Source organism: Ovis canadensis, chromosome 8, assembly GCF_042477335.2.
Source record: "Ovis canadensis isolate MfBH-ARS-UI-01 breed Bighorn chromosome 8, ARS-UI_OviCan_v2, whole genome shotgun sequence".
NCBI lineage: Eukaryota > Metazoa > Chordata > Mammalia > Artiodactyla > Bovidae > Ovis > Ovis canadensis.
The window spans coordinates 84,815,507-84,834,848 of record NC_091252.1 but is presented as its reverse complement, the minus strand read 5'-3'; the positions used below and the strand labels follow the sequence as shown (position 1 = coordinate 84,834,848).

Genomic DNA, 19,342 nt, shown 5'->3' with positions numbered 1-19,342 from the left:
TTTGTGTTTCACTCCTGGGCATTTTTAATCATTCTTTGAGTGTGTCTTGACATACTGTCTTTTCTGTGACACTCTACCCAAGTTATGTTCTGTCTGTCACTTCATTTAATACACTATATTTAAAACTTCTTCAGAATTTCTTTTGTTACAGGTTTACTGGTAATACATTCTCTCAGGTTTGTGTCAGATTTGTCTGAAAGTATCTTTATTTTGCCTTCATTTTAATGCATATGTATATACGAAATAAATGCATAGGTAGAAATACAAATATGTTTGTGTAGGTGCTGTGTGTGAAAAATTGGATGCTTTCTCCCTAAAGATGAAGAACAAGGCAAGGATGTCTGGTCTGAGTCTTATTCAGCATAGTTCTGGATGTCTTAGCCAGTGTAATACAGCAATGAAAGGAAAAGCATAAAGCTTAGGAAAAAAAACACTTGCTTTATTCACAGGTGGCATAGTTTTCTATATTGAAAATCTCAGGCAATCTGTGAAAACCTCCATAGAACTAATAAGTGAGTTTAATACAGTTGTAGGGTATGAGAGTAATATGTAATGATCAATTGAATAGGTGAGCCAATTCTAAAATTCATTTGGGTGGACAAAGAAACTGATAACAAAAACAAGTTTTTAAAAGGATAGAGTTTGAGGAATCAGCTACTTGATTTTAAGACTTAAGAGGAAGTTACACTAATCCAGATAGTATGATATCGGCAAGAGGAAAGAATGAGTGAACTTAAAGAAAAATCAATAGAAATTATGCAGTCTCAACAGCAGAGAGAAAAAAGAGTTTGAAAGTACAGTAACTTCAGGGACTTCCCCAGCAGTCCAGTGGTTAAGACTCTGCACTGTCAATGCAGGAGGCATGGTTTGATCCCTGGTCCGGGACCTAAGATCCCACAAGCTGTGTGGCGTGGCCAAAAAACAAACCAAAAAAATAAAGTGAAGGAATGTGAAATACCATGCAATTTATTTAAAAACACACAAATAGTCCAGTAAGACTTCTTCATATAAAACTTGGAGGAAATTTGTTTTTCTTACCTCTTTCCTTCTAATTTTTAAAAATCTTCTTTAAAGGTTATCAACTGGCAAACATCTCTTCACATCCCACCGCAAGCTAAACTGAGTCCTGAAGCCTCTGATCTTATTATTAAACTCTGCCGAGGACCAGAAGATCGCTTAGGCAAGAATGGTGCTGATGAAATAAAAGCTCATCCATTTTTTAAAACAATTGATTTTTCCAGTGACCTGAGACAGCAATCTGCTTCATACATTCCTAAAATCACACACCCAACAGATACATCAAATTTTGATCCTGTTGATCCTGACAAGTTACGGAGTGATGATAATGAGGAAGAAAATGTAAACGACACTCTCAACGGATGGTATAAAAATGGAAAGCACCCTGAACATGCTTTCTATGAATTTACCTTTCGGAGGTTTTTTGATGACAATGGCTACCCTTACAATTATCCAAAACCTATTGAATATGAATATATTAATTCACAAGGCTCAGAGCAGCAGTCAGATGAAGATGATCAGCACACAGGCTCAGAGATGAAAAATCGTGATCTAGTGTATGTTTGACACACTAGGAAGTAATTATAATGAGGATTGGCAAAAAGGCCTGAAACGCAGGGTTTTTTGAAGCTCTGAGAGTAAAATTATGCAAATATGACAGAGCTATGTATGTGTGCTCTGTGTACAATATTTTATGTTCCTAAATTATGGGAAATCCTTTTAAATATTAATTTATTCCAGCCTTTTAAGTCAGTAATTTAGAAAAAAATTTGTTATAAAGAAAGTAAATTATGAGCTGAATATTATAGTCAGTTCTTGGTACTTAAAGTACTTAAAATAAAAAATAGTGCTTTGTTTAAAAGGAGAAGCCTGTTTTCTATGTGTACATAATGCTAAATAATTTTTAAAAACAAGAATTTTTGAAATTTTTTTGAAAGACAGTTTTAGTTTTATCTTGCTTTAACCAAATATGAAATATATCCCACATTTACAGAGCTGGTTTTTTTTCCTTTCCCCATAACTTTATTCTTAGAAAAAATAAGCTATAGAAATGAAGGCATCATGGTGGTGAGTGTTCCTAGGCTAATGATAATCTGTATAATTCACATTTGATAAATTCAAAGTTGAATATGAATATAAAATATGAAATACAAAAATGAAATATAGTATGCTCATCCAAATGAAAAATAGTGCAGCTTATCTTTTTTCCCCCTGTGTAGAATATTTAATTTTTTTAACATATCTCAAAAATTAATGACTTTGAAGGAAGCAAATCACTACATTTTTCTTTCCATACTGGTATTTTTAATGCTGCTTTAAGTTTTTAAAGGGAATAAAGCTGTCATAAATTAAAAGTTTTAGTACTAAAGCTAAGATCTTTCATATTTTGACTTTGAGATTAAAAAATAATAATAATTCCACATTTTATGCAGAGATTATTTTCAACTTCATATAAAACTTTGATTAGAACTTACTTGTGAGTACCTTTTCTATATAGTGATAGTTTGGATTATGTCATCAATAATGTTATAGATTTGCTCTTTCAAAACAGTGCTGCATACATGGACTGTTACTGGCAAAGGAAAGTCTGGCTATTTGGCAGCATTTTACCTATGTCAGATTAATTGGTGAAAAAAATTATTATTATGTAACTCCTAATTAAGGTGGCCATTAGTAATTAGGAAAAAATACATAGTGGTCTTTTAGAAAATTCAAAACCTTATAACTTATTTAAAGTTAAATAATATGTCTTTCAGCATTACTATTATATATAATACTTAGGTTTTAAGGACAACTTGTTGTTTCATACCAAAATACATTTAGCTTATCTTTTAGGAAGGGGGAAAGGGCTCTATTCTAACATTAGTAAAATTTGTATTTTATTTGCTTAAGCTCCACTGGTAGGGAATTGTTTTATCAAAACTTAGTATCTGTGGATAAGAGGCATAATTTTAGTGATTTTCAAACTTATTCGTATAAAAGCTAATGGAATCATATATGTAAGTAAAATTAAAGGCAAAAAAAAAAAGGCAAAGCCTGTTCCAGTTGAATTGGGGAGGACAAAGATTAATTAGCTCACACTTACAGCGTTTTCATAGATGGCCTTCTCAGAGCACTACATAACCCACTATGTAATGGTGGGTCTTTGGCAGTTATTGGTCATTTTGAGAATCTGATGAAAATTGTGGGCTCTGTTCCCAGAAAAATTCATATCAACAGATAATGTCTAAGATGTCGCATTGCAGTTGGATGTGTTGAAACCTGTCACTACTCTTGGTTATGGACCTCTGTCCTATAAGAACACTGATATATTAAGAACTTTGCTTTAAATTTACTGATTAGTGCTCAGATTAGCACATCTTGTATAAACACTGGTAATTTATGATGAGAAAGGTCTGTACCATGTGATAAGATATCCTTGTGAATGCCTGTCTTTCTGGTATAGCGCTCCACTTTAAACACACCCTTTCAAGGGCACTAACATACATGTTTGACTTGTTTCAGGCTTAATGTAGAAATATTTGAAGGACCTCTACTCAGAACTGTGAGAAAATGCACTGTGTTAGATGGCAGCCTTCACTTCATGGAGCATTTAATTAGTCCTGTAAAATTCTATGCAAAACAAATTAGTTCAAGAGCTTTTGTTGTTACCCCCCTTGCTCTTCAGGCTTTCTCAGATTTATTGAAATTTCCATTTAGTTTTTATTTCTGGACTATGGTGCAATACAGTACAGAACCAACTTTGTTACAGTTACATTATAGAAAAACTATGGTGCTGTCTTCCCCCTCTCCCCACAAAATCTGTGTTGCCCTTATTCCTCAAATGTAACAGACACTATAAATATTGTATCCTTTTAAATTTCCTCTGACAGTATAAACTTTTTGTATTTAAACGAAGCAGTGTACAAGCCTTTAGTATCTGCATTTTTTAACAGTTTGGATATACTGTCATATTCGCAAACTATTAAACTACATTCAGCTGACTTATTCCCAAACTATATCCAGTCTTCCAGTAGGAATCTGGTATTTCCTGCCAAAAAGATTAGACCAGTGTCAAAAATCTATATGCTCTCAGTTGAAATAGAGTGAAAACACTGATCAATCATGTTTTCTTTTTAAAATAATTTTGCCAGTCATTAAAAAAAAACTTGCTGTCTTTCTTATACTTTCCCCTTTTATGCATATCAATGGTATTTATGAAATGTGTTCTGTAATTATATAATTGTAGATAGTTATATATTGTCCAGTGATGTCCTAAGGCAGGCCCTGTTTCTATATCTTTTCTACCTTATTTGTAATAGAAACTATAGAATGTATGACTAAGAAGTCACTTTGAAATTGACTTTTTAAAAAAGTTATTACCTTCTGCTGTTGCAAAGTGCAAAACTGTGAGTGGAAATGATTTATTCTGACTTAATAATATGTTGAAATTAGAGAATACAGTGGGAGGATTTTTAGATATTGCTGCTGCTGTTACCTAAGGTACTTTAGACATTTTTTCTTTAATAAACAAAAATAAACAAAAATCCCTTTGGTATTTAAAGTAAAACATTTAGCCTGTTTGTTTTAATCTAAAACAAAAAGTAATTTTGGTCAATATAATGGTATATTTGTAAAGCGCCTTAATAGATCCCTTGTGAAGGCACTATATACCACAGTTTACTTTTATATTGTATTATGTATATAAGTATTTTGTATTAAAATTGAATCAGTACAACACTACAGTTTTATAAAGTAATGCTTTGTTAGGAAAAGGAATTACAGCTTTGCAATATAACTGAATTGTTTTGCATACTTATGAATGTAGTAGAAATGAATAATCAGCCTGTGTTTTTAATGAATCTATTTGTATTTTCCCAATCATTTTCTCTAGTGTAACATTTGCTGGGATCATAATAAAAAAAAAAAGCAAAATTCAAATCTTTAAATTATGTGTGGAAAGCTTTTAGGGTAAGTTGATTTTATTAATTCAAAATTTTAATCTTTTTATTCTCAGAAAATTTATGGTAAAAAATCTGATACTTTGGAATTAAAATATATATATAGCTAATGATAATTCCTACTTAGATTAAGGCAAACTGAATGGAGTTAGTGTAAACCAGTAAAATGTTTTCATTTTGTCCAATAGAAGTACAAAAATAGTTCATGTTAAAGGCTTCCTTTAGGTCAGTACAGGTTTAAAAAATTAATAATTTTCAATTATTAAACTCTGCATCTAGTATCATTTGAGTTCAGTTTATGATTTTTAAAATGTGAAGTTATTGGCTAATCCCTTTTCCTTTATTTACAGTCTTTTACTTTATCACATGAACTGCCTACCAAATATATATATTATTGTTATACCTTAAATCCATTTTACATGGATGAACAAATATTTGGGGTTTTTTCCCCCCCTTTTTCAAGTATTACCATCTTTCTTAGGTCTCCTTTTATCCTCTTGTCTGCACATGCTTTATATTTGGTCTGTATGAGACTGTTGTGTAACTGATGCAAACTGCATTATGCTTATGACTCATTTTACTACTACTTTTTAAAATTTCCTATTAATTATTTGTCCTTTTAGTTACCTAGCATATTTTTGGTGGGTGAGAGGTGATAAGGACTCTATGCAACCAACCCATTTTCCCTTTTAATTGTGTTAATTCTTGTATACAGTGTGTTTGCCTTCATATGTCATCACCATCGTCATCCAAGAGCTCTCCACCAGGCTGGCTGTGGTTTCAGCAGACCTGCATCACAGTTGAATTTCTCTTTGCCCAAGCTTATTTCCCCTGACTCCCACACCATCTTCTTGCTGACAGCTGAATGGGAGACATGCACTGCTGGTCTTGGAGCATCTCCCGTTGAGGTGGGGGGCAGCTTCAGCCACAGACACTGGTGGCAGCCCTTCTTGGGAGCTCTTCTGCCACGTGAACCGTGGAGCTGGCCGGTGCCATTGTGGAACCCTCCTGGCTAGTTCATTAGCTTTGTCATTTTAATACATTTTGGATCCATGTTTGACGTGCTTAAATTGTGACCACTGTTATGCCAAATGCAAATACACAGACAGTATATCAGCTTACGTGTATGAAGGCTAAAGGGAGGATATCAAGTTTATGTTTGAAACACAGGCAGTTATTGTTCTCCTAAGTAGCCAGTCTTCTCCCTTCTGTAAAGTCACCCAGAGATCCTGGAATCTTAGTGGATTCAGAATCTGGGTGGGGCTTTGAGTTGCGTTCCCTGGAGAAGGGTTAAATCTGTTCTGTTGAGGAGAGGGGTATTCTCGAGGGTACCTAGCTTGCAGAGGGGCTGACACAGGCTGCTCTTGTTCTCCAGCTTCCATTCTGTTTTCCTTTTACTAACACAGCCCCGCTCCGGCCCCGACCCCTGTTCATGTTTCAGCTGTGCCACTAGCGCACGTATTTCTCCTGTTCCCTTGTAATTAGTTGTGCCACGTGACTAAGGTTTTGACCAATGGGATATATGCAATTCTACTTCATACCCTTGAAATTAATATTGCTAGCCTGCTGCTCACTCCTTCCTGTTGCTGAACTCATACCCTAACTAAATTTAATGTACACTTAATGTTAGTGTATAATCTGATTTCCAAAATAATTTAAGCAGGCCATTTTATACTTTGACTATTTCCCATGTAATGACTCATGAAATTCAGTTATTTAACTAGTACATTTTCTGATTCATCATCTTCACCCCTCGTTCAGTTAAACTAATTTGGTTGAGACCCCCATCAACTCGCCTGAATTATTGTAAGAACTTTCTAATGAGTCTTTTAACTTCATTCAGGTCCTTTAAGTTGATTATCCAACTGTCAACCAAATGACATACTTGAAAGATAGTTCTAGATTCTAGTAGTATGACCAAGTAAGCTCCTGATGGATTGACTATCACACAACTACAAACTAGAGGGCGAAATAAAAACCTACCTAAGGATACTGAAGTGGAACAAAGAACAGGCAGATTCTGGGTGGAAGGCATCCTATCTAAAAACTAAACTAATTTGAGATGCTGCCCAACAGAATCAAACCAAGTTAACTGCCTGGCTCTTGTTCAGTCGCTAAGTCATGTCCAACTCCTTGCAACCCCAGGCAGCATGCCAGGTTTCCCTGTCTTTCACTTTCTCACGGAGTTTGCTCAGATTCATGTCCATTGAGCTGGTAATGCTATCCAACCATCTCATCCTCTGCCGCCCTCTTTTGCCTTCAATCTTTCCCAGCATCAGGGTCTTTTCCAGTGAGTCGGCTCTTCACATCAGGTGGCTTCCCACTATATAAGCTTTCATATCATTTGAATTTGAACTATGTGAATGCATTGCCTATCCAAATATAAATACATAAAATGGAAATAAAAAACAAAATCTTGGGGATTTCCTGGTGACTCAGTGGTAAAGAATCTGCCTGCCAATGCAGGAGACATGGGTTCAATCCCTGATCCAGGAAGATCCCACCTGACAGGGACAGCGCAACTATTGAGCCTGTGCTCTAGAGTCTTCAAGCTGGAAGTGCTGAAGGCCACATACCCTAGAGCCCATGCTCTGCACTAAGAGAAGCCACCACAATGAGAAGCCTGCACACTACAACTAGAGAGTAGCCCTCACTTGCTGCAGCTAGAGAAAAGCCTGCACAGCAACGAAGACCACACAGTCAAAAATGATTAATATTAAAAAAATAAAATCTTTAAGTCCAAATGATGGAACTGGGCTTAGACTAAGCAAGATACACTTTTAATGAGACAGGCAAAACGAAAGAGCTGTGAAAGTAGAGATGTTTGCGTGGTCAAAGTATTAGGATTAGGTTATGTGGCATAAGAAACCCAAACAAAGACTGTTTAGACACATGATATCTGGTTTGATTCCAGGAAGATCCCCTGGAGTAGGAAATGACAACCCACTCCAGTATTCTTGCCTTCTAAATTCCATGGACAGAGGGGCCTGGCAGGCTACAGTCCAGGGGGTCACAAAGATTCAAACACAACTGAGCGTGCACACACGCATAAAATCCAAAAAACAACTGCTTAGACTGACTAGAGTTGGCAGTCAACACCTGGTATAGCAGCTCCACAGCGTCAGTCCATACTTCATCTGTACAATTCTGCTATCTTCACACAGCTTATATCCTAAAGGTCATTTATGGTCAGAGAAGATGTTCTAACCTGATAAGAGGGGATGGTGTGACTGGAAGGGGTATTTTCAGGGCCTCTCCCTGTAAGGTACCTTCCTAAAAGTTCTATATGACACTTCTGCTGGCCAGAAGTTAGATCAATGGCCCACCTAGCTGCATGAGAGTCTTGGAAAATGCAGCCCTTATTCCAAGAAGCCCAACTTAATCAAGAAAGACTTTGATATTAGCAAAATGAGGACTTGGTGGGCAGATGGTAGCCTCTGTCTCAGTGAGCAAGTTGAGGGAATTTCAACCGGATAGCTCCTATTTTCTCCAACAAACGTGGACATCACTTTGCCAACAAAAGTCCATATAGTCAAAGCTATAATTTTTCCAGTAGTCATATACAGATATGAAAGCTGGACCATGAAGGCTGAGTGCCAAAGAATTGATGTTTTCAAATTGTGTGCTGGAGAAGACTCTTGAGAGAGTCCCTTGAACTGCTAGACCAAGCCAGTCAATCCTAAGGGAAATCAATCCTGAATATTCATTAGAAGGACTGTTACTGAAGTTGAAGCTCCAATACTTTGGCCATGTGATGCAAAAAGCCAACTCACTAGAAAAGACCCTGATGCTGGTAAAGATTGAGGGCAACAACAGCAGAAGGGGACAACAGGATGAGATGGTAGAATAGCATCACTGACTCAATATGAGTTTGAACAAACTCTGGGAGATAGTGAAGGACAGAGTTGACTGGTGTGCTGCATGCAGTCCATGGGGTCACAAAGAGTCAGACAGGACTTAGCAACTGAACACAAGTTTCTCTGAAGGTGGAGATAAAGTGATTGGCTGAAAGGTCGGAAAGGGGTATGTGGCTGGCTTGAGGACAGTGGTGCAAGTCTGAAATAACTAACGTGAAGAGTAAGAGAACTGAAGTGGGACATGCAGAAAAATATGTGTCAGGTGGGGAGATCCGTAATTGTGCATTAGTCTTCAAGGTGGTGTGATTTTTTTTTTTTTTCCCTATGGCATTCAGCAATCTGGGAGCAGCCAGTCTGTGACAGAAGCTATTATTTAGGAAGGAAGAAGCTATTATTTAGGAAGAATACTACTTAGGAAGAATGGAAGCTATTATTTAGGAAGAACATTCTTATCACTATTCCCAGTGAGATAGCACTGAGGATCTATCTCAGTTTGTTCCTGCAAATACTGTGACATAATCTGTTAATAAAAATTCAGCAGATTAGTGTGTGTGTGTGTGTGTGTGTGTGTGTCTGTCTGTCTGTCTGTCTGTCTGTCTGCACTGTGTGGCTTGTCGGATCTCAGGTCCCCTACCAGGGACTGAATCCAGAATCCTAACCACTAGGCTACCAAGGAACTCTTTTTTTTTTTTTTTTTGAAGATTCTTAATCATCTACTGTAAGCCAGACATTGCCCTAGCCAAATGGAGGAAGTATGTAACTTTATATTATTTACCTACTGGGCAAAGTGAAAGTCGCTCAGTAGCGTCCGACTCTTTACGACCCCATGGACTATACAGTTCATGGAATTCCCTAGGCCAGAATGCTGGAGTGAGTGCCCTATCCCTTCTCCAGGGGATCTTCCCGACCCATTAATTGAACCAGGATCTCCTGTATTGCAGGCAGATTCTTAACCAGCTGAGCTATCAGGGAAGCCTAAAAGAGGGCAAAGAGACAGCAAATACATAATGTCGAGAAGTAGTCTTCATGTTCCCTTCTGTGTAATTCTCTCTCCCCTCCAAACCTTTCAACTCACAGTTATCAAATTAATCTTTCTATTCCTTTATATATTATGCATTCATTTGAACTTTGAATGGTTCCTTGACACCTACTGAATAAAATTTGAACTCTTTACTGTAAGAGCTTACCTTTTTAACCTAATTTTTGTTAACTTTCCTGTATGTATCTTATGATCCTACTGAATCAATGTCACCATACACCATGAAAAACTCATCTCTAGTTGCTCTGAGTCCCAGTTTGGATACGATCATTTTAGAGGGGTGGAGGTTGTAGAAACCACACTGTAAAAGAAGAAATGACTAGTGTAGTAGTCATGAAGGCGGAACACAAATATGTTTCTCAATGTCCTATCACTTTGAAGTCAGCCTTGGCCACATGACTTGCTCTGGCCAGTGAAATGTGGGCAGAGGTGGCACATCTCATACCCAGAAGTTAGACAAATTATCTCGTTTTCTGTTTTCAACTGTTCAGTGTCCCCAGTGCCTGCCTCCACTCTACATGAACATACAGAGGAAATGAGAAGAAAAAATTTCCTGGTGTTTGAAACCTCTTCAATGTAGAGGTTACTACAGAATACTCTTAATGACTAAAACAACAACAGAATACCCTAGTCTCCCCAGATTAGTACAACCAGTAAGAAACAGTAGTGTAAGCCACTAGTTGGATGGGATTTTTAACTTAACTTCATTGAGGTATAAATTATGTACAGTAAAATGTACCCATTTTATGTGTACTGTTCAATGAGTTTTAATGAACATACACACCTCCTTAGCCACTGTACTAATTGAGATATAGAACATTTCCATCACCTGAAAAACACTTCCTCATGCCTTCTGGTAGTCTAATCTTTCCCCTCATTTCTCCCAGCCCCCAATCCAGCCTCTTTCTGTTAATATAGGCTAGTTTTGCCTGTTCTTTGAATTTTATATAAATGAAATCATGTAATATGTATTCATTTCGTGCCCTCTGAGAAGTTTTAAAACTAAACTATAAATTGCCTGTATAATTCAACATACCTTTTCACTCAGAAAAAAATGAAGTTTAATTCAGTCTAAGGCAATTAATCTGTACCTCATTGAATTATTTCTTCATTTCAAAAAGATACACTGTATCTTCTTATACTAATTATACTTTAACATTACAATACAGTTTACATGCATCATAGCAAAACTTTTTTTCTACTTAGTTGAGAATTTTACAAGACTTTAAGCTTCATGAAACATCCTATTTTGTTGACCATGTATAAACTCAATGCCTACAGTGCCGCCTGGCACGTAAGTACTCGATTAATAAACATCTGTGGACTGAATGGATGTATTTCCCTTGAATTGCCTTTATATAAGTCTGTGTTAAATTAGGGGATGTAAAATCAGTATGTTAAATATTTTTAAAAGCAGGGATGCTTTAAAATCAGAATTTTAATTACCAAGCTCTTCTAGAGGAAACCGCGTCTTAAGTGCGTCTATTTCACCTTAGGTGAAGGAAAAGCCTGGAGATTAAGGCTGGAGGAAGCCTGTCCACAAGTACTAACTGTCCATTACGTGTATTTCTATACATCGTGGAACATCATAACTGTGTTTGTAGTTTGGTTGCATTAAAACATTGACCAAAAAAAGAAAATAAAATTTCACTAGCATTGTGTCCGAATATCGTTGGTCACTCATTCTCTATTTTACAGTATTCATGTCATATCGCTAGAAGCGCCGCAGCCAAATTCTGAGTGTTTGGTTCTAAAACCGGATTTGTCATAAACGAACTGTATGACCCTTGACATTCACCAGTAAAATGGAAACTCTAATCTCCTAACCTCTGAGCAGCGTGATGAAAATCAAGTGGGAGGAAAAGTGAGCAAAGCATTTCAGAAAACATCGGGGAACTGGAAGCGTTTTATAAGTAACTAGTACTTATTTGACTTATTACCATCCATCGGCGTGACCTGTCCGCAGGGGACGCGGTGCCCGGGACTGCGCAGGCGCGCCCTAGGCCCCGCCCACACAGTCGGTCCCGCCCACCTCCGTCCGCCCAGCCTAGCCGGCGCCCGGCGCGCGCACGCCGCCTGGCGTCCTCGCTCCCGGGGCGTTGCCCCGCGTGCGCTGGAGTCACCGAGGCCAGGCTTGGCACCGGAAGTGACCCTGGCGGGTCTGCCTTCAAAGTCTGGGCTACTTGAAGCAGCATCTGGGGCTCGTGACGGTTGGACCAGACAGTGCTAGGTCCGTGAGCAGACAGCAGGGTGTCTGGGGCAGAACAGGGCAGGGCCCTCCTTCCTCGCTGCCCGGAACCCCGCTCGGCTCTCCCCCCTACGCCCGGCAGTGGGCGGTTTCCCGAGAGCCTCTGCGCCGCAGGTGAGTGTCGCGGGGATCCCAGACCCCCGTGATCAGGGCTCGAAGGGACTCGGGAGCCTGTGATGCGATCCCGCTGCGCATTCTGCTTGTGAGCCTGCCGGTGCCTGCGCCGAGGTTCTAGGTCCTCGCTGTTGTCGCTGACACCTGTGGCTCTGGTGGCGGTCCTCCTACCTGAGGAATCCTGTCTGGCCGGAGACTTTTGGGGGCCCCTGACGATCCCATTCTAGGCCTGTGTCGTTAGAGACGTCTCCGGTCGACGAACCTGTTTTTATTTCTTCGCTTTTTTGACACGTTCCCCGCCCGAAACCCTCTCCCTTGGGGGGGGGGGGGCGCAGGGAAGCAAAAACCTTGACTTTGGGGATTACATTTTGTTAGGTAGCTGTGATACTGTTAAGGATGTTATTTCGTGCTTATTTTGGAGCTGGGCATCCTACAGGAGGCTAACGACTCTTTGTTTCAAGTTGGTACCTTTTAGAAAAAGTATCGCTCGAAACTTTGTTTCATATTGTGTATTACGTGCTGATAAAGTTAGAGATGGACGTGGATCCTTAATGCCTTGTGGGGGATAGACTCAAGCCCTCATTTACTCAAAAATAATTTTCTCTTTTAAGTGCCAAGTGCCATTTTTATATCAGTGACTAACTTCTGATAACACACTGCTGCACCTCTCTCTTTTGAAAGCACTCATGTATGTCTTCCTCTTTGAAATCAGATCCTTAGGTACTGCTGAGGACATTCTTAATATTTTAGAATGTGTGCGATATATCTTTGCCACATAGTCACAATGTTAGAACACCAAGGTATCAAGAAAGATTCTTGTGATGTTCATGCAGGCCAAAATATCTCAGTGTGCAGTCCTGTTTTCTTTTCCAAAGGAGATGGTTTTTGTAATCGGTGAGTTCTCACACAAAGAAACAGTGGCAAAACTCTTTGTCTTGCATTATTAATACAAGTATTAACTTGTGACTTGTTTCATGCCTTAAAAAAAAAAAAGAGGTAGTGCCAATCAACGTGTTTTTTTATTCATGTTTTCCTTTACTTATTTTTCTTTCAATGCCAGTCAACTTTCCAGCATTCTTAGACTATGAAAAGCTATATAAAGGTCCTTTATGGCATTAGTTATTCAAGTAGCTTTTACATTTTAAAGATTCAGTGCTAAGTCCATAGTCTACAATGGATTCTGCATCTTATTTTGAAACTGGTATCACAGTTCTGACAAATACTAAGGATTAGAGAATCTTCTAGAATTTACTGTGTTAACAACAATGTTGAATTTTGGTTTACAACAATGGTTTGGGCTTGTTTGCTTTTTAGCTCCTTGACTGGTTTAAAAGATAGTGTGTCAAATCAGTATGGTCAATATTGATAACATGCTAAATAGGTTCTGCCTGTGGTGTTAATTGATATGGCTTGAATATGGCTTTTAAGTTACATTTTAATTGTTATATTCACTGATTTGTTTTGTTCGAGGTAAACTGAAAGTTTACCAAATACATATATATGTTTTTGTTTTCTTGACCAGGTCTCTCTTGGTGCTTTTTTTTGCAATGATAACTTTTTTGTGCTTCTTGAGTATTTATCATATGATGATTATAAAGGTATGAATGTATGCCATGCTATAATTGGTCATTGGTCACTATTTATTGTGCTTATTTGTAATCATCAGTGACTGATTGTAAATTAGCATTATGGTTGCTTTCATATTCCAGTGATGAACATTCTGAAAATTGCTTCACAGTGTATTGTCACTGCTGAAGTTACACACACTCAGCTTACTGAAATGCGTGCAGGAAAATGCATAATTGAGCCTCATCTGTTTTCAATTTAGGACATTAGTTTTGCAGGTAAATATTTTTTAACATTGATACTGATTTTTTAGCCTGTGCTTAATAATGTTCAGGTCTTGTTTCCTCCTACTTAGCAAAGAAAAAAACACTGAGGCTAAATAAAATGATATCCCACTAAACTTCACATATTTCAAGGTCTGTCTTATTTTTGTATTCAGTGCAATTCCTTGTACCTCAGTGTGTGTTCTGTAATATTTCTTGAGTGAATGACTTTTGCACATTACAGTAAAAACTGTAGTGAGAGTGGAACCCTGTCTAAGATTCCTTTAAAAATTAAGTGGGCATGGTATCTTGTTTAGGTGTGAAATTGGGAAGTTCCGGTATTTGTTCTGGACAGAGAACAGAAATCTTAGAGCTCAGGTATTTGGATCTGTAACCTTTTTCAGTCTCTTTGAATGCTTCTTTCCCTGTCTCTTTGAATGCTTCTTTCCCTAATCCTGGAGAAGTAAAGATACTTTGTCTTTTTATAGAGATACTTACGGAGAAGGAAATGGCAACCCACTCCAGTATTCTTTCCTGGAGAATCCCATGGACAGAGGAGCCTGGTGGGCTGCTGTCCATGGGATCACACAGAGTCCGACATGACTGAAGCAGCTTAGCAGCAGCAGAAATACTACACAGCATCACATCAAGTTTGCTAGAAATTTTGTTGTAATACTGAGTTTTTAGTGTTTAAAATAATTTGACTCTGTTGTTCAGTTGCTGAGTTGTGTCTGACTCTTTGTGACCCCATGTACTACAGCACATCAGGCTTCCCGTTCCTTAACTATCTCCCGGAGTTAGCGCAGACTCATGTCTGTTAAGTCGATGATGCCATCCAATCATCTAATCCTCTGTCGACCCTTCTCCTCAGATCAATTCACTTCAGTCACTCAGTCGTGTCTGACTCTTTGCGACCTTGTGGACTGCAGCATGCCAGGCCTCCCTGTCCATCACCAACCCCAGGATCCTACCCAAACTCATGTCCATTGCATCGGTGATGCCATCCAGCCATCTCATCCTCTGTCGTCCCCTTCTCCCACCTTCAGTCTTTTCCAGCATCAGGGTCTTTTCCAGGGAGTCGGTTCTTTGCACGAGGTGGCCAAAGTATTGGAGTTTCAGCTTCAGCATCTCTCCTTCCACGTGATTTCCTTTAGGATTAACTGGTTTGATCTCCGTGCTATCTAGGGACTCTCAAGAGTCTTCTCCAACACCACAGTTCAAAAGCCTCAATTCTTCAGAACTTAGCCTTCTTTATGATCCAACTCTCACATCCATACAGGAAGACTGGAAAAACCATAGCTTTGATTATGCAGACTACGGCAAACTGATGACTTTGCTTTTTAATATGCTGTCTAGGTTTGTCATGGCTTTTCTTTCAAGGAGTTTTTTCTTTCAAGTGTTTTTTAATTTTGTGGCTTCAGTCACAGTCTGCAGTGATACTGGAGCCCAAGAAAATAAAATCTGTCACTGTTTCTACTTTTCCCATCTATTTGCCATGAAGTGAATGGGACCAGATGCCATGATCTTAGTTTTTTGAATGTTGAATTAAAGCCAACTTTTTCACTCTCCTCTTTACCCTCATCAGGAGGCTCTGTTACTTGAATTAAAATTTCATGTTGCATCTTACTTAGGTTAAACGAATGAATTTCGTCATAAACTAAAATACTCAGGACATTTAAGCAAAAGGGTGGTTCTGACAGGAAGGATCATATAAAGGAAAAACTTTTATTTTTTATCCAGGTAAAGTACACATAACCTATACTTAACGGTTATTTTTCTTTTTAATAATCACTCTTTAAAAACCAGCAGTGTGTTTTTGGACAATCTCATTTTTATGATTTTACAATCTCATTTTCTATTAATTGAATCAATAGGTAGTGTTTTCAGTCCATTGTGGTTAAAATTTGGTCTAAGGGCTTTTTCTTCATATATGTTCATTTCTTCAAGTATTGCCAGATACTGTCAGGTAGACCCAAATTCTGTCCTCCTGAAGTGTAATTTTGGCAGTGATAAGGATATATTGTTGTTTATTGGCTAAGTCATATTCGACTCTTTGTGACCCCTTGGATTATAGCCCGCTAGGCTCCTCTGTCCATGGGATTTTCCAGGTAAGAATGCTGGTGTGGGTTGTCATTTCCTCCTCCTGGGGATCTTTTTGACCCAGGGATGGAACTTGCATCTCCAGCATTGACAGGTGGATAGGATTCTTTACCACTGAGCCACCAGGGCTTCCCAGGTGGCTCAGTGGTAAAGAATTGGCCTGCCACTGTAGGGTCGGACATGACTGAGAATGCAGGCACTAACTAAGGATATATATTTGGAAATTTAAGATTCCTGTAAACTTACAGTGTTGACATTCATTTGAGAAGAGTGTCTGAGACTTAGAGATGCTAAAAGAATTGGAAAATTTATTCTTTGTCTGACATTTAAATTTTCAGTGGTATTTTGATACATTTTCAGTAAGCCCATCGTTTCTTTGATAACCAAGAATTTTTAGGTCATTTTTAATGTGGCCTTGGGTTGACTTGACATTTATTTGTTAGGAAATGCCCATTCATTAACTCCTTAGGAATTTTATCTGAGTAGATAGAAGTATCCATAACACAGAACCTTCAAAGAAGGCCTGGAGTGACTTCTCTGAGTTTTGAGACAGTGAACCCTGGCCCTCAGAAAAACAAAAGGGCAATAATTAAGACTTTTTTTTTTAAAGTAGGGGGTGGAGTGGGATGGGGAGGATGAAAGAGCCAGAGTCAGTTTGCTGTCCATGCCCACAGGATGTTTTCTAACAGCTTCTAACAGGCCCCCCTGCTGTGCTGTGCTGGGTGTCACTCTGGGGCATATGTAGCTTCAGGGCCAAGCGGTCCCACAGTTGTGGTGGGGATGGGTTGGGGATCAGGGAGTGTGAGCTTGCTGAGGCTATGAAACTGGACAAAGGTGAGACATCTTAGTAGTGAGACAGAACCTGGCAGCACTCATTCATTCCAAGACTTCCCAGTGTCTGCTGTGTGAGAGGCCGCGTGGTGCTGGGGATATATGCATAAAATAACAGCCATGTCCCTGACCCGGAGCTTTTATTCAGGTGGAATATTATCTGTGGTCATGACTCCAGAAAGTCATGGGATTTTTTTTTTTTCTTTTCTTTTGGACCGCAGATGATCAGTCTTGAATTACTTATAGAGTCAGTTCATAGCTGTATTGCTTCATAACAAATTACTCCAAAACTAAATGGTTTAAAGCAGCAAGCGTTTATCATCTCACAGTTTCTTTAGGCTCTGGGTATAACTTAGCTGGGTGCTTCTGCTTCAGAGTCTTTCACAGGCTGTAGTCAAGGTACCAGTCAAGGCTGCAGTTATCTCAAGGGTCGGCTGAGGAAAGATCCACTTCCCCACTCCCTCACGGCATCCTTGGCAGGATTCAGTGTCTCTGGACCATTGGACTGAGGGCCTCAGTTCCTCTGTTGCCCTTGGGCTTCTGTTAGATCTTTGCCCCATGAGGCTATGTATGGTCAACTCACAGCATGGTAGCTGGGCTCCCTTTGGAGTGGTCCAGCCGGAGAGCAGAAGACGGTGAGCAAGGCAGAAGTCACAGTGTAATCTCAGAAATGACACTTCGTTATTTTTGTGTATTCTGTTTGTTACAGGCTCACATTCAGGGGGAGATGATTACACAGGGGTATGGGCACCTGGAGGCAGAGGTCATTGAGAGCCATCTTACAGGCTGTCTGTGATTATTGATGGGCATAAGGCACTTCTTTTGTTGTAGTTATTTAACCCTAACCCTACCCTTCACCCTCTTTATCCACTCATATTTCCCTATCTTACCCTCCATAGGCACTGTAATATATTTATTTTCTTGGATGTGTATATATCCTTTGAAAAAGTGTTTTATATACCACATATAAACATAGCATACTTTTAGGTTTATAAAATGGTATTGGGGATTTAGACCTTGTTCTGTGTCTAAGGGTTTGTTTTTTTTTTTCTTTTCCCACCCAATCCTGTATTTTTTGTTTGTTTTTTTGGCCGAGCAGTTTGTGGGATCCTAGTGCCCTGACTAGGGACTGAATCCCTAGGCCCTCGGCAGTAAGTGTCAAGTCCTAACCACTGGACTGCCAGGAAATTCCCTTAACCCTGTAGTTTGATGATATATCCATGTTGCTGCTTGTACATTTTCTTCATTGCTTCCCATCTGCTACATAGTATTTGTTAGTGCATGCAACATACTTCCTTATCTTTTCCCTAGCAGGAAATAGATTACCTCCAACTACTGGATATCTCAAACAGTTTTGTCATTAACATCCGAAAACAAGTTCGTTGGTGGGTCTGTGTGAAACTTCGCCTGGAATATTTATAGAAAAGTAGGGTGGCAGCATCATAGGATAGCTATGTACATAATTTCTCTTAAGTACTACCAGATCTCTCTCCAAAATGATTGTAGGAGTTTTTGCCCACAAACTGTATGTGAGGGGATGTCTTTTTCCCCAAATTCCTGCCAGTACTAATTTTTTTTTAATCTAGTAAATGTAAAAGAGATCTCTCACACTTTATTTGCATTCTTCTATTACTAGTATCTGTACTTGTTAACCATTTGGGTTTCCCCTTCATAAATTGCAGTTTATGTGCTGTTCGTTTTTTTGTATGAAATTCTTTTGTCCGTTAGTGTAAGGCGTTATCAGGTGGATTTGCTGGTCTTAGATTATCCTCGCATTCCTGGGGTAATCCTTCTTGATCGTGAGTATATGTGTGTGTGTTGTGCACGTGCATGCGTGTCCTTGTCGATACATTGTTAATTAGCTAATGTTTTATTTAAGATTACTACATCATGGTCTTAAGTGAAATAGGCTTTGTATTGTTCTTAATTAGTTTTCAAAATTGAGGTGGTGGCTTCCTGGCGGCTCTGCCGGTAAAGAAACCACCTTCAATGCGGAAGGCGCAGGAGATGTGGGTTCGATCCCTAGATCAAGAAGATCCTCTGGAGAAGTGAATGGCAACCCACTCCAGTATTCTTGCCTGGAGAATTCCATGAACGGAGGAGCCTGGCTGGCGTCAGTCCATGGGGTCACAAAGAGTCGGGCACAACTGAGAGACTAACACTTTCACTTTCTACCTCATAAAAAGTTAATCAGTTTCCCCTTATTTTCTGGACCAATTTTTATGTCATTGAAATTATCTGCTGTCTGAAGGGTAAGTAAAAACCCACCTATGAAAACCCCGTATCCATATATCCACATGTTACTAAGTACAAAGACTGTGCTTGGTTTTCGCATCTGGAAAGTTTCGGGGAAGGTACAGTTAGCA

General features: G+C 38.9%; 2 protein-coding genes across 6 annotated transcripts in view; both read left to right on the top strand.

The window, feature by feature from the left end:
- LATS1 (large tumor suppressor kinase 1) overlaps nucleotides 1-7,380 on the top strand; it is a 38,388-nt gene extending 31,008 nt beyond the window's left edge. Inside the window, exons 8-10 of one of the 2 annotated variants that reach the window (XR_011258666.1) lie at nucleotides 1,075-1,189; nucleotides 4,892-4,968; nucleotides 5,674-7,380. Coding sequence is in view for 1 of the 2 variants with exons in the window: in XM_069598679.1 (XP_069454780.1) it covers nucleotides 1,075-1,584 (510 nt within the window). In the remaining variant the exon portion in view is untranslated. Of the gene's footprint in view, nucleotides 1-1,074; nucleotides 4,738-4,891; nucleotides 4,969-5,673 lie in introns of those variants that run through there. The other variant, XM_069598679.1, reaches the window with a different exon arrangement.
- Nucleotides 7,381-11,880: 4,500 nt separating this feature from the next.
- Nucleotides 11,881-19,342, top strand: part of KATNA1 (katanin catalytic subunit A1) — a 32,765-nt gene continuing 25,303 nt past the window's right edge. Inside the window, exon 1 of one of the 4 annotated variants that reach the window (XM_069598674.1) lies at nucleotides 11,881-12,216. The gene's annotated coding sequence lies outside the window, so the exon portion shown is untranslated. Of the gene's footprint in view, nucleotides 12,217-13,925; nucleotides 14,061-17,699; nucleotides 19,229-19,342 lie in introns of those variants that run through there. The other 3 variants (XM_069598676.1, XM_069598677.1, XM_069598675.1) reach the window with 3 other exon arrangements.